This window comes from Cricetulus griseus, chromosome 2 (genome assembly GCF_003668045.3).
Source record: "Cricetulus griseus strain 17A/GY chromosome 2, alternate assembly CriGri-PICRH-1.0, whole genome shotgun sequence".
Classification (NCBI taxonomy): Eukaryota; Metazoa; Chordata; class Mammalia; order Rodentia; family Cricetidae; genus Cricetulus; species Cricetulus griseus.
Genome location: NC_048595.1, coordinates 193,468,139 through 193,481,064, shown reverse-complemented (window position 1 = coordinate 193,481,064; position 12,926 = coordinate 193,468,139). Strand labels below are relative to the sequence as shown.

Sequence of the window (12,926 nt, the reverse complement as noted above, 5' to 3'; positions counted from 1 at the left end):
TCAATACTCTGGTAGCCAACCAGAGGAGCATAGGTATTTTTCCTTGGAATCGTTCCACCTTCTAGGAGTTCCTCCTTTTAAACTGCATTTAAAAGAAAAAAAAGCGTCGGTTAACTATCGGTAGTGAGGCACGCCCATAGGCACGCCTCACAAGTCTGAGGCCGGAGGGCTGCGAATGCAAGGCCAGCCTGGAGTACCTGGCGAGACGCTAGACGCATACAAAATGGGATTCATATTTCTTTCAGGGGTACAGCATTTGGCCCAGAAGTAATGAAATCGGTGGTGAGCAAGTGTGCAGAATATTTTGTGACAGCAATCGCGGATAATCGCTTCTGTTTAATAGGTGCTCTGGGCTTTGCCGCCCAAGAAATGAATGCCTCGGGTCGGTTACAATAATGTTGGAGCCACTGTGACAACACCGGAGTTGCTGGGGCGTGTATGTGGAGGGGCGGTGTCCCAGAACACGAGCTCAAAACTTCCTAGTAATACAGTAGAAGGCGCACAGGACACGCAGGCGCAAACACACCCTCGTGCGCTCAGTCAAAGGCGGCGGGAAGTTGGTCTTATGAGCAGGAACTGAGCAGCCTGAAGACTGATTGGAGTCCACGGACCAATAAACAAACGTTTCATTGGTGAGGCGCGCGCAGGCGCGAGTCCCCCAGCTTCACATTGGGCCTTTCCAGCGGAGGGGGCGTGGCCCCAGGGCTCCGCCCCTCGCCTCGGCCCAGCCTCGGGGTCCGGGCAGAGGGTTCGAGAATTCTCGGGCCCTAGTCTCTGTATTTCTCTACTTTGCCGGCTGCGCGGACCCGGGATGCGCTGTGCCTGCTGCGGGTCCTCATCATGGAGCCCAAACGCCTGGAGATTCCCGGCAGCGTCCTGGACGATCTCTGCAGGTACCGGCGGCTCATCTCCGCCTCTGCGTTCCCTCAGTTTACCAGCGGCCCCGACCTCGGTCCTCCTTCACCCTCCTTGGTCAAGCTTTGCGCCCTAAACTCGGTTCTCCCACCCGCTTTCCCGGGTCCTACTTTGCGCCCCAGCCTCGGCTCTCCACCAGTCCCGTATTTCAGCACTGAGTTCGGGCCTCCGCTCTTCCTCCTTGTTCCTGGGCCCCTCTCCCCCACCCCCGGCCTTGAGTCTACCATTATTCCTGGGCCCCTCTTTACCCCCTGGCCTTGATTCTTCCCCATTCCCGGGTACCGCTTTGCGTTCTCGGCCTCAGCTCTCCAGCATTATGGGTCCCGCTTTGCGCCCCGGGCCTCAGCTCTTCCCTCATCCCCGGGTTCTTTGCATCCCAGTCCTGGACTGTTCCCATCCCCGGGTCCCGCTTTGCTGTCCAGGCCTCGGCTCTCTCCCATCCCCAGGTCCCGCTTTGCACTCCTACCCTGCTTGCTGGTGCCCAATGCCCTTTCACTCCCCAAAGTCTTTCTGTTTCTCTTTCTCATAACACCTCCACGGTGGGGCACTGGAATCCTTCGGTTCTGCTTTAACTATTTTGCTTTTTCTTGCTTCTCCCAAACCCTAATCCCTAGCTGTTTTCTGCCCAGTTCCTTCTTCTAAGTGTATGTGGGGTTTTTGTTTTGTTTGATTTTTCTTGCCTCTGACTTTAACCTATGGTTTTCTTCTTCCTTCGTCCTTTCTCCGATTCCGTAGGCAGAGTCCACTGTTTTAATTTCAATTTTATGATCTCAGGTACCTGGATCTACGCAGGGAGCAAACTTAAACTTTCTCCTCTGCATGTTCGCCCGTGGCAATTTCTGTAGAGAATTATTCTTTCCAGAATTTCCCGGGATTTATCTTTGAGAACGAAAGGGAAAAATCCAAGAGTCCCTTTAATCTCTTGATTCTATTACGTGTAAGCAAATTTTCACCTCCCCTGGGTTTCTATGTTCCTGCAGCTATCCAAAACCGTGTTCACAGTACTTCCTTCTTTGCAGAGGTAAAGTTCCTGGTACATTGTTACCAAGTCGTTGCTGTGCATTTGGACTGTGAAATAATTTAGATTGTGAATCCTGGCTCTGTATTCACTTCTAGTCACTGTATCTGTGCTTTAAAGTGAAATTCAGCTGTTTGCTTTAAAATTCTTCTTAAAGAGATTTGCTTTATAATAATGTGTCTGAGGGGGAAAGGGGCACACATGTGTGTAGATATCTGCCCAAGCCAGAAGAGGGCGTCTGATACCCGCAGGTGGAGTTAGAGGCCTTTGTGAGCAACTGGAAGTGAGTGCTGGGAGCTAAACCCGAATCCCCTGCTAGAGCAGCAGGCACTCTGAGCCATCTCTCCAGCCCTTCACACGGATTATATTTAATTTCAAGGAAAGAAATATGCTTGTGAAGTGTTTGCTGCTGTTTCCTTTTTGTGTGTTGAAAATGCTCTTCAATACTGCAGTGATTTCCATTTTCATCGGGACAAACAGATTTGAGGATTAATTTATACAGAGAGACATCCTAATGTTGAAACTCGGGATTTGAAATCTTCCTTTTCTTCTACACCTTGTGAATGTGGGGTACAGTCGAGTCAGGCATTTTAAACGTTGCACGAGTCCATGTAGAGAATATATAGATTGATTGTATAGTTAATAAGCTGTTAGCATTATGCAATCCCACCACCCACTTGGTGGTTCACAACTGTCCATAACTCCAGTTTGGAGAAGGTATCTGACTAACTTTTCTGAACTCTGTGGATACCAGGCTTGCACGAAATACACATAATACAATCAAAACACTACATGCATACGTTTTAAAGAATGGCATTGTAATTCTTTGATGTTGGGAGAATTACAGTTTTTGGCTTGTGGCATGTGAATCCATAAAAGTTTCAAGGAATTTCTTTTCTGTATTCCCAAATTTGGTAAGAAAATATAATGTGTCTATGTGGATAAATCACTAAAGAATTTGAGTCTAAAGTGGGATTGCAGGGTTGTGATCTTCATTTTCTTTTTGTTTCCAAGGTTTGTTGTTGTTTTCACAGATGCACATTTTATAGTCTAAAAAAACTTAAAAGGGTTTGGGAAAGTGGGTGATGTTGTCTTGGTTAATAAAGATGAAAGTTGACACAGGTAACTTTTTTTTTTTTTTTTACAAGCATCTACAACTAGCCTTCCTAGGAGTGTTTGGACAGGTCTGCATATTACCTGGGATTGCATCATTTGAAGAAGTGATATCAGCTGTTGTGATTATAGTGTGGCAGTGCTCACAGAGTAATTACATTCTGTTGTGCAAGCAATAGGTTAAGCAACTGTTAAGTGTTAAATTCAGCTGTTAGTATTAGATGCTTGATAAACTAGTAACTAACTGACCCGGCCATTTCCTTAAATAACAGGTCTTAAAAGTAACCGTTTTCAAGTTAATAACTGTCTCTTTTGGTTGGCTTGTTTATAGTTTTATGTTTAAAAATTCAAGCTTGAGTGTAAAACTCGAGCTTTAGAAAAATTATTATGGGGGAATTGGGTGCTTGTCACTGTACATGTGTGGAGGACAACTTTGTGAAGTTGCTGCTACCCTTCCACCTTTACATGGGTTTTGGGGATCTAACTTAGGTCTCCAGGCTTGTACCATGCCAGCCTAGCTATCTGCCCAGCCTTCCAGTTTGCGGCTTTAAAAATCCTAATGCTGCAACCCTTTAATACAGTTCCTCATGTTGTGGTGACCCCCAACCATAAAATTATTTTGTTGCTAATTTGTAATTTTGCTACTGTTAATAAATCATAGTGTGGATCTCTGATATTTAACCCAAAGGGGTCATGATCTGCAGGTTGAGAAGCACCCTTCTAATGTGTGCACAGTTGGGGTTTCTTACATCCACATCCCCACCCCACTTGTTTCTTTAGCATATCCGTATGTAAACCTCTGTCATGCTGTGTGCTCTGTAGGGTCTGCTTTTCCTGTAAATTTCATGCTGTGCTGGGGAAGGACAGTATGCCAGAGGTGTGAAGATAAGGTAGTTGTCAGCCCAAATAGACACAGATTTATTCAGGAAAATGTGCTGCAGAAACAAAGTGGGTAGACAAGTTCTTAGAGGAATCCCTCATGAAACGGAATCAGAATTCTTTTGTAACAGTTAACTTTGGGTGTGCTATTTGTGTCATGCCATAGGTAGGTCTATAAGTGGATATTTTACTATCTTACTGAGTAGTAAAGGGTTTTGAGATAGGGTGTCATGTGTGCTCGGCTGACCTCTGACTTTAGGAGATAGGGTGTCAAGTGTGCTAGGCTGGCTTCTGACTTCAGGAGATGGGGTGTTGTGTGTGCTGGGCTGGCCTCTGACTTCAGGAGATAGTGTCATGTGTGCTAGGCTGGCTTCTGACTTCATGAGTTAGGGTGTTGTGTGTGCTAGTCTGGCCTCTGACTTCAGGAGATAGTGTCATGTGTGCTAGGCTGGCCTCTGACTTCATGAGTTAGGTTGTCAAGTGTGCTGGGCTGTCCTCTGACTTCATGAGATAGGTTGTCATGTGTGCTGGGCTGGCCTCTGACTTCATGAGATAGGTTGTCATGTGTGCTGGGCTGGCCTCTGACTTCATGAGTTAGGTTGTCAAGTGTGCTGGGCTGTCCTCTGACTTCATGAGATAGGTTGTCATGTGTGCTGGGCTGGCCTCTGACTTCATGAGATAGGGTGTCAAGTGTGCTGGGCTAGCCTCATACATTATGTAGCTAAGGATGGGCTTGTGCTCCTCATCCTGCCGCCTCTACACCCCATAGCAGGTGTGCTATCCTGCACCATTTAGTAAGTGGTAAGTTTTATAAACTAGTTGTCTTTCTCATGGCTGGACATCTGGGGTACGGCACCATGGGTCTTTAGGAGTTAGGTTCCAGGTGTTTTAGCAGACCATCGCAAGTCGGGCTCTAGGTAGTCAAAGACCTATTGGTAAAGGGTGGGATGGTTTTTGTTTTGTTTTTTCTTTTTAAATTTTTCTTGCCAAAGAGATGGGTCAGGATAGATAGGTGGTCTGGCTGGATGGAATCGAGAGCTCTTATTTAGTTCTTATTGTCACACTTTTTAAAAGCACATGTCTGTGAGATCTGTGTGCTTTCTTAGAATTGGGGATGTTTTGTTTTGTCTGACAGGAGGTCGGAGCTGCATGATGAAAGAATGCCCACAGGAAGGGAGACGTTTCTAGTGGCTGGTGATCTTAATGTAAATGAGAGCCTGGCTTGAGAGGCCACCATGTGACAATGCTGCACTCAATTGGTGAGTGAGGAAGCACAGTAGCATTTGTTTCTTATCAGCCATGAGAGCCTTGGGGTGATATGTCCAGGCTCACTGGAAATGTGTGTGAAGAGAGACTGTTACTTAAACAAATCTGAATGGAGTGGCTTGGTGAGCTCTGCCAATCCATTTAAGAATTCAAGTCCGGCAGAACCAGCAAGCAGTCATCTATCTACAAAAGTCCAGCTGTGTTATTTGAGGAGACATGGACCTTTTGGAGGCGGTGTAGGAGAGGTGGCTGCATGGGTTAGGAGTGGGAGTTCTTTATGAGAACAGTCCATAAAGACAGGCATAATGGCAAAAGTGGTTCAGTGGTTAAGAGCATTTGACCCTTCCAGAAGACCCCTGTTCAGTTCTCAGCACCCACATGACCTAACAACTGTCCATAGTTTCAGTTCCAGAGAAACTGATGCTACCTACTGGCATCTGTAAGCACTGCATGAATGTAGAGTACACAAAGCACCCATTCACATAAAGTAAAAGGCGCTTAGAGGTCATTGCCTAGCCTGTCAGTAAGAGAGACTGTACCTAGAAATAAGGTAGAAGGTGGGGCATGTTAGAGGCTGGCCTGGTCTGCATGGTGAGTGAGTTCTAGGCCAGCCGGGGCTTCATTGTGAGACCGTCTCTGAAAAAAACAAAACAGAAAGAAAGGTGGGGAGTGACACCTGATATCAGCCTCTGCTCTACATACACACCTGTGCATGACACTGTCACATGTACACACAGTCACATGATAAGATGGTTTCAGGAAGGCAGGTAGAAAGTATGACAGTAATGATTGTGAAGAATGGGGGAAAAACAAAACCCTTGCTCAGGAAGAAGGAACCCAGTGGTGTTTGAGAAAAGTGATGACTTTTAAGACTTAAGACTTCTTGGGAACAGTCTTAAGTCTTTTGAAGGAACGTCCTGAAGATGAATGTCCTAAACTGGGTTGGGTCTTACAGAATGTCTAGGGAATTTGAGGTGACAGCTTGTGAAATTATACCAAAGAATTTAGAAAGATGGGAGAATGAATCCTGGCCATATAGTCAGTGATGGCCTTCATCACCTGTGACATAGCAGACTCAGATAGTATGAGCTGATAGTTCTGCCTCAGGGAAAGCCCACTGGGAAGGATTTTGAAGGGCAGAAGTAGGTTGTGGACATGGCAGTAATGTGGTATCTGAGAAGAGTGGATTAAGATTAAGTCTCAAGTGGGAGTTTAGTGAGAAATCTCCTAGGAGTTAAGAGTAGCCCTTCCTATCTTGCCAGCAGGTTGAGAATGCTGTGTGGCCTTGAGATAATACTTAACTTTGAGCTTATTCACTCCCTGAGTGAAATGAACATGAAAGACAGGCTTCTACCATACTCGAGATCTGGGATGCCCAAAGCAAGGAATGATGTGTTCTCTGAGGAAAGTGGTTACCTCTGAGGACTCCTTGAGGTTTTGTTGATGGTTTTGGGGGGTTTTTCTTTTAGAATGCCTCTGTCCCTCTCTTGATGGCACACAATAGAACCAGGAGGCACCAAGAGTCCCTTGCACAGGGACACATGAATGAGATTCTTTTGCCAGTCTCCATCCAACATATTTCTTCTGTGCTGTATAAGAGGTAGAAGCGAGGAGGGCAGAGGATCCTCTCAAGATTGCCTGACAATACGTAGGACAAACTTTAGATGGACCTCCAAGTCTGAAGCGTGTGCCTGTGAGGAGAGACTCAATTAGAATTGGAGGGACTTTGTCCTCCAGTGTGTGACTTTATGAAGTGTTAAGGCTCTTCCACTGGGAAGATTCGAGAAACTAGTTTATTTTCTGGGCATTGTAACTATCCCTCTGAGGTGGTCAGGAAGCCTTGATCTAAAAAGCCTTTGAGTTTGCTAAGAGGTATTTCATGGATATGGGGCTTGGAACTGAGGCAGCAGGCAATGGGAACCTAGCTGCCTGTTGGTCTTTCGGGGTGCTATCCTTTTTTTTTTTTTTTTTTTTTTTTCCTCGGGTGCTATCTTGAGACATGTTGGAATGGTCTTCTTTGATGGGCCTTGTTGTGTATAACAGCTACTTGAATTGGAGGCTAGAAGCTTCTAGTAGGGCCAGAAATTTCATAGGTGAGTGTCTTTGATACTTTTCTGTTTACTATGATAAAACACATTGACTTTTATAATTTATAGAAGGATTTTTCAGCAACTTAGAGAAAAAGGGGTTTATTTGGCTTACTGTTCCAGAGGTGTACTCATCCATGGAGGAGTGGAGATAGGAGGCAGATGAGAGAGCAAGCTTGAAATGGCACAGGTCTTTTAAACTTTCAAACCCCCTCCCCTACCCCGGGACATACTTCTTCCAGCAAGGCCATGCCCTCCCAACTTCCCCAAAAGGGGCCAACAACTGGTGACCAGAAATTAAATATCTGAGCTCACAGGGGCTATTCCCATTCAAACCACCACAGCACTTTTAATCCTCATTTTTGGGCAGTGAGAAGTCTTTTTCCCTTCTGATTGTTGCATGCCCCTGCTCATATGGAAAGTAAAGCTGAATTATTTAAATATTATCATTCTGTCCCAGCTGGAAACCCTGGTGAGAGCTGGTAGTTCTGCCTTTGAGGCTGCTGGGGATTTACCCAGAGGGCTCCTGCCTTCTATGCCTTCCTGAGCCTTATGTCCCAAGCTCTGAGGATCTGAGTCCTGCTACCATAAAATACTCCATCTGTGAACCAGGTAGCCTCAGACTGGTAACAGAGATAACCTTGTAATCCCGGTCTGGCCATGCTGGTAGGGTCTTGTCTCCATCCAGGACTGCTATATCCTGGGTTAGAATAGCAGAATAGAATAGAATAGTAAGGTAGCAGAATTCAAAGCTTAGCAGAATTTCATAGTCTGCTCTGAGTTTGCTAGAGTCAGGAACTTGAGTGTTACATGAGACCTAGGAATTGAAAGCTTAACTCAAGGATCTTCCAATGATAACATGGAAGTTAGTATTCTCTGTCGGGAGCTAAGGGGCTTCCTACCAAGAGCCACAGTTGCCAGTGCACCAAGGTAGGGGAGCCCCCCCCCCCCAATGCCTCCAGGTGTAATGACTTGTAAAGATAAACAGCTAGACTTCTTAGAGGACCCCCAAATCCACAGCACTGAGTTCTGGCACCACTTCTTTCCACTCTAGTGCATAGAGAAAGACGTTTAGTAAGAATAGAGAGCCAGTGCTGGGGCTGAAGTAAGTGTTTAGGGAGGTCTAGGACCCCATGTTACTTCAGAGGTCCCATCTAATGCTCCCCCTCTCTTCTCCTCCCAGTCTCATAGTGGGGTTTAGCTATTAGGCTGACCTGGAGATTGCAGTTAAAATGAGATCCTTGTGGTGACCCAAATGGTGGCAAAGTTCTTGTTAACCACCTTGTAGAGGGAAAGGATGTTCTCTGAGAAAGAGGGAATGACTTTTAGTTGTTTGCTAAGCCTCTACATGAAGTTCCTGAGCAAACCTGAGCGTTGTATCTGGTTAAGGAGGCGCTGTTGGAAAGAGCTCAGCTGGTGGAGAGGAAGGAGTAGAGGGAGTCAGTGGAGGAGTGGCTGAGGACTGAGCAGGGTCTTGGATTCAAGACATAGGTTATTAAGGGTGATCTAATGTGAACTTTGTTGCTGTGTAAAATATCTTGATGAAAAACATCAAATTGGGAGGAAAGGATTATCTGTTAAAATCTGTCGTTTGGGGGAAGTTGGCAAGATCTCAAGCAGCTAGTCACATCAGCATTCAAGAGCAAAGAGAGAATAAACATATTCTTGCTTGCTTTTTCTCAGTCCACTTTTTAAACTCTTATCCAGTTCAGGCCAGCCTAGGGAATATTTCCACTTGTGGTGGGCTGGATCAATTAATAATCAAGTCAGTCTCCCACAGACATGTTTACAGGCCAACCTGATCTAGATATGTTATTGAGGCTCTTTTCCCAGGTGGCTCTAGGTTGTGTCAAGTAGACAGTTAAAAACCCACTAGCAAGGATGTAGTATAGGGCTGAGTATAGAGCAAATGGGTTAATAATGTAAGAGAATCTAACCTAGTAAATAACACACAACTTCCCTCCCACAGCTGAGAGTCCTATGACAAGGCCATAGAAGCTTGTTGTGAGAGATCTCAAGAGTCCTAAATTATGGCAGGAGAAATCTAATTGTTGAATACAATGTTAGCTCAGTAGACCATGAAGTGGCTGGGTGTAGTGTGTGCAAATTTGTCACATGTTGAGAGTAAGGCTCCCAGAAGATGTGTTCATTTATTGTCCAGAGTGTGTGGCCTGTCTTGGTCAGGTTCCTGCAGTGGCAAATGCAAAGAAAGTAAGCCTTTCTACAAGGGGCCTGAAAGATACCTTGCTCTCTAACTGGTAATGACCTAGCCTCTGAGAGATAGCAATCACAAGATCAGGGCCACTGACCTCACTTGCATGGCGTGAGTCATAGTGTCAGTTTTCTCATTGCCAGGACAAAATACCTGCCAGCAGCAGCCTATCAGTGCTTATTTTGGCTTAAAGTGTGCAGGTAGTGTGAAGGCACTGTCCAACATACCCAGTGGGGCAGCATGAGGCTGGTTGTGTTTCAGTGAAAGCAGAGTGCTGGATGCTGGTGCTCATCTTGCTTTCTCCTTTATTCCATCTAGGACCTCACTTGACCTAATTTAGAATCAAGCTACTTGTCATTGTTACCTATAGCCCTAACCAAAAGATCATCCCATTGTCTCATGAGTACAGTTCTTTTGTTACTGCCCTTGCCTCCTTCACCCTGGCTGTGTGCAGTAAACCTAAGTATTTCTGCTCTGAAGGTTGAAGCTTTCACCCACCCTAGCCCCAGTCATACAGAAGTCTCTTGTTAACACACTTACAGTAGGACTGTCTTGAGAACCCTGTGCCCTGCCTTGTGTATGTACTGTTGTCCTTCTCAAGTCATTGTGGTCTCTACCTTACTCCCCTGTACTTACATCTAAAGTGTATACTGTCCACTACTTCTGATTAGTAAACTCACTGTGCTTTACTCTGGCTAGTCATGACATTTTTTTCTGTGGTATAGTCAAAGTCCCAACTCTGAAGAGGAACCCATAAAGGAGATGTCCTCAGGCTTCAGGCTCCAGGCAGTGTCTGCAGTCAGCCCTTCAGCAGTTGAAGTGGTGACAGTTACTGTGTGGAGAGAATGAGACAAGGGCAGTGATTCTAGTTGTTGATTGTGGGACACAAGACAGTACAGGTAATAATGCAGGTCACCTTGATGTGGTTCTAAATTGCATTTGCTGGTTGTAGTGTGAGGACAACCTGGTGATCTGGGGGACTGGGACAGTCTTTTAAAGCTCTTTTAATTGGCTTTAGTTGGTGTTGTAGAATTGACTGACACTGGCAAGTAGCATAAAGCAGGGAACTGAGCAGTAGTTAGTTTTATAGTCAAAGGATGGCTAAAGGAAGAATGGAGAGTGGCCTTTCTGTTTTGAAACTGCTCTGCTTAGCAGACAGCATCAAGGAGAAAGTTTTGAAGACTAATCCATTAATTTATATTAGTTTACATACAAGGAGGGGCTTGGTTATTTTCCCTTATCACTGGAACTAGGCTTTGGTGGTTTGGCTACTACCTGTTTCCTGATTTCTGGGGAGGTCAGAAAACAATGAGGTGTGGATTTGGTGCTTCCATTTGATGCATCCGGGCCTAGTACAGAAGTTTAGTACCAAACGGTGGTCTCCTATAACCTGTATTTAGCACATCTAACCCAGAAAGTCTCTACTGTAAGTAATGCCACTATCTGGAGATGGTTTGGTGGTGGCAGCTTGGCAGGTGGTATACCCAGATGGAGGCTGAGGATGGTGCCGAACTTCTTCAGTGTGCAGAGCAGCCCCTCTTACTAGGATTCCCTGCTTTGAAATGTCAGCAGTGATGTGGGCCAGCCGTGGTGGCGCATACCTGTAATCCCAGCACTCTGGAAACAGCAGGCAGGTGGGTCTCTGGGAGTTTGAAGTCAGATTGATCTACAAAGAGAGCCAACCTGGGCTACGGGGTGAGAGCCTGTATCAAAAAAAAACAAAACAAAACAAAACAAAACAAAACAAAAAAACGAAAAATAGCAAAGCTGAGAAACTAGACAGTGTTTTGTTGAGAGGATGGAAAGAGGAACAGTGTGGCCTAGGAACTGGAGTAGTTACTTGATTCCTTTTCCATTGTGGAAGCTGTTTTGAAAGGGTCCCAAACCTAGAAAAGTAGTAACAGTTGTGTTTTATTGGAGGTGAATTGCATCAGGTAAGAGAACTAGTTTCTACAGAGCTCTTTCCTTCGTGCGCCATCTAGTGGCCATTTCAGGATTTGTCCCGTGATTTTTCTCAGTTCACTCGAAGATTGTGATAGCCAATTTAGAATCTAATCTGAGTGTGTGCAGAATAAACCTCAGTGCTTGTAAACAATTTATGGGTCTGTTTCCCTGGAGCTCTCTTCCTAGTACTTTTAAGAGAGCATTATTATGGATTTCCATCAGAAAAGACTCCTCGGACATGGGTTTATGCTATTTGAAAGTCTGTATAAGCCAGCCAGTGACTACACAGGGTGTTGAGGATCCCAGTGTAGCCCTGCACCTTTCTCAAAGTGAGCTTTTAAGCACAAAAACCATGTTCTGGGTTGACACACTTCAGTTAACAAGAACAGTTACCCTGAAGCAGAACTATGGGAGTCAGAAAGCAAGGTTAGTACATTTGGAAACTTTCCCAGAACTTTGATGGGTTAGGTCTTCATTTTGTCAGGCAGTGCTGTCTATATACTGAGTTTTATGGCCTGACTGGTACTTCCATCATGGAGTCAGTTGTGCTGAAGTCTGGGGTCCTGTTAAAATATTAAGTGTGTTCATAGAAGCCTAGTGCACTTTTCATACTGGAAATGTTTGTGAGGTAGACCAGAAGAGGTGAGGGGATATACAAGGTCTAAGAACTAGACTTCCTTACACAGAAAGATCCTCTCGTAAGCTGGGCGTTGGTGGTGCACGCCTTTAATCCCAGCACTCAGGAGACAGAGGCAGGCAGATCTCTGTGAGTTCGAGGCCAGCCTGTTCTCCAGAGCAAGTGCCAGGATAGGCTCCAAAGCTACACAGAGAAACCCTGTCTCGTAAAACCAAAAAAAAAAAAAAAATCCTCTCATGGTTCTGTCAATCATTATCCTTTCTTTTTCTTCCTTTTTTTCTCTTGGTTTGTTGTTTTTTTTTTTTTTTTTTTTTTAGACAGGTAAAACAGTCCTGACTATCTTGGAACTCACTCTGTAGACCAGAATGGCCTCGAACTCACGGAAATCTGCCTACCTCTGCCTCCCTAGTGCTGGGATTAAAGGCATGTAGTAACACCACCAGGCAATCATTATCTTTTTATATTGAAACATATGTATATATGTGCTGTTGACTTATTTGAATGTGATATTGATATTGTAATTTTAAACTTTTGATTTGAAATTTGAGAAGTGAAATAAAAAACACTTGGCATCATAACAAGTAAATAATGCTTTGCGCCTAATTAGTTGAATGGTAGCTCTTTTAATTAAAATGATCCAAAAGGCCAGTGTGTTTATTTCATTTAGTTGAATTTGATTCTAATGTTTGAAGGAGAGTCCTAAAATTCTCAACTGTGAAAGCAGCAATAGTAGATGTTCCATGACTATTGTCACCCATAGTCACCTAGATTGGTATATCCGAACTAACCCTTATACCTGACTAAAATAAGACAACTCTTATCTTTATCATGCTTATACAACTGTGTATTTCTGTA

At 44.8% G+C, this 12,926-nt stretch overlaps 1 protein-coding gene across 3 annotated transcripts in view; it reads left to right on the top strand.

Annotated features, from left to right (window-relative positions):
• The first annotated feature begins 694 nt into the window (after positions 1-694).
• Positions 695-12,926, top strand: part of Dcp2 (decapping mRNA 2) — a 38,649-nt gene continuing 26,417 nt past the window's right edge. Inside the window, exon 1 of one of the 3 annotated variants that reach the window (XM_027400846.2) lies at positions 695-893. In XM_027400846.2, coding sequence (XP_027256647.1) covers positions 841-893 — 53 coding nt within the window. In that variant the 5' untranslated portion in view covers positions 695-840. Of the gene's footprint in view, positions 894-4,874; positions 5,185-12,926 lie in introns of those variants that run through there. The other 2 variants (XM_027400847.2, XM_027400848.2) reach the window with 2 other exon arrangements.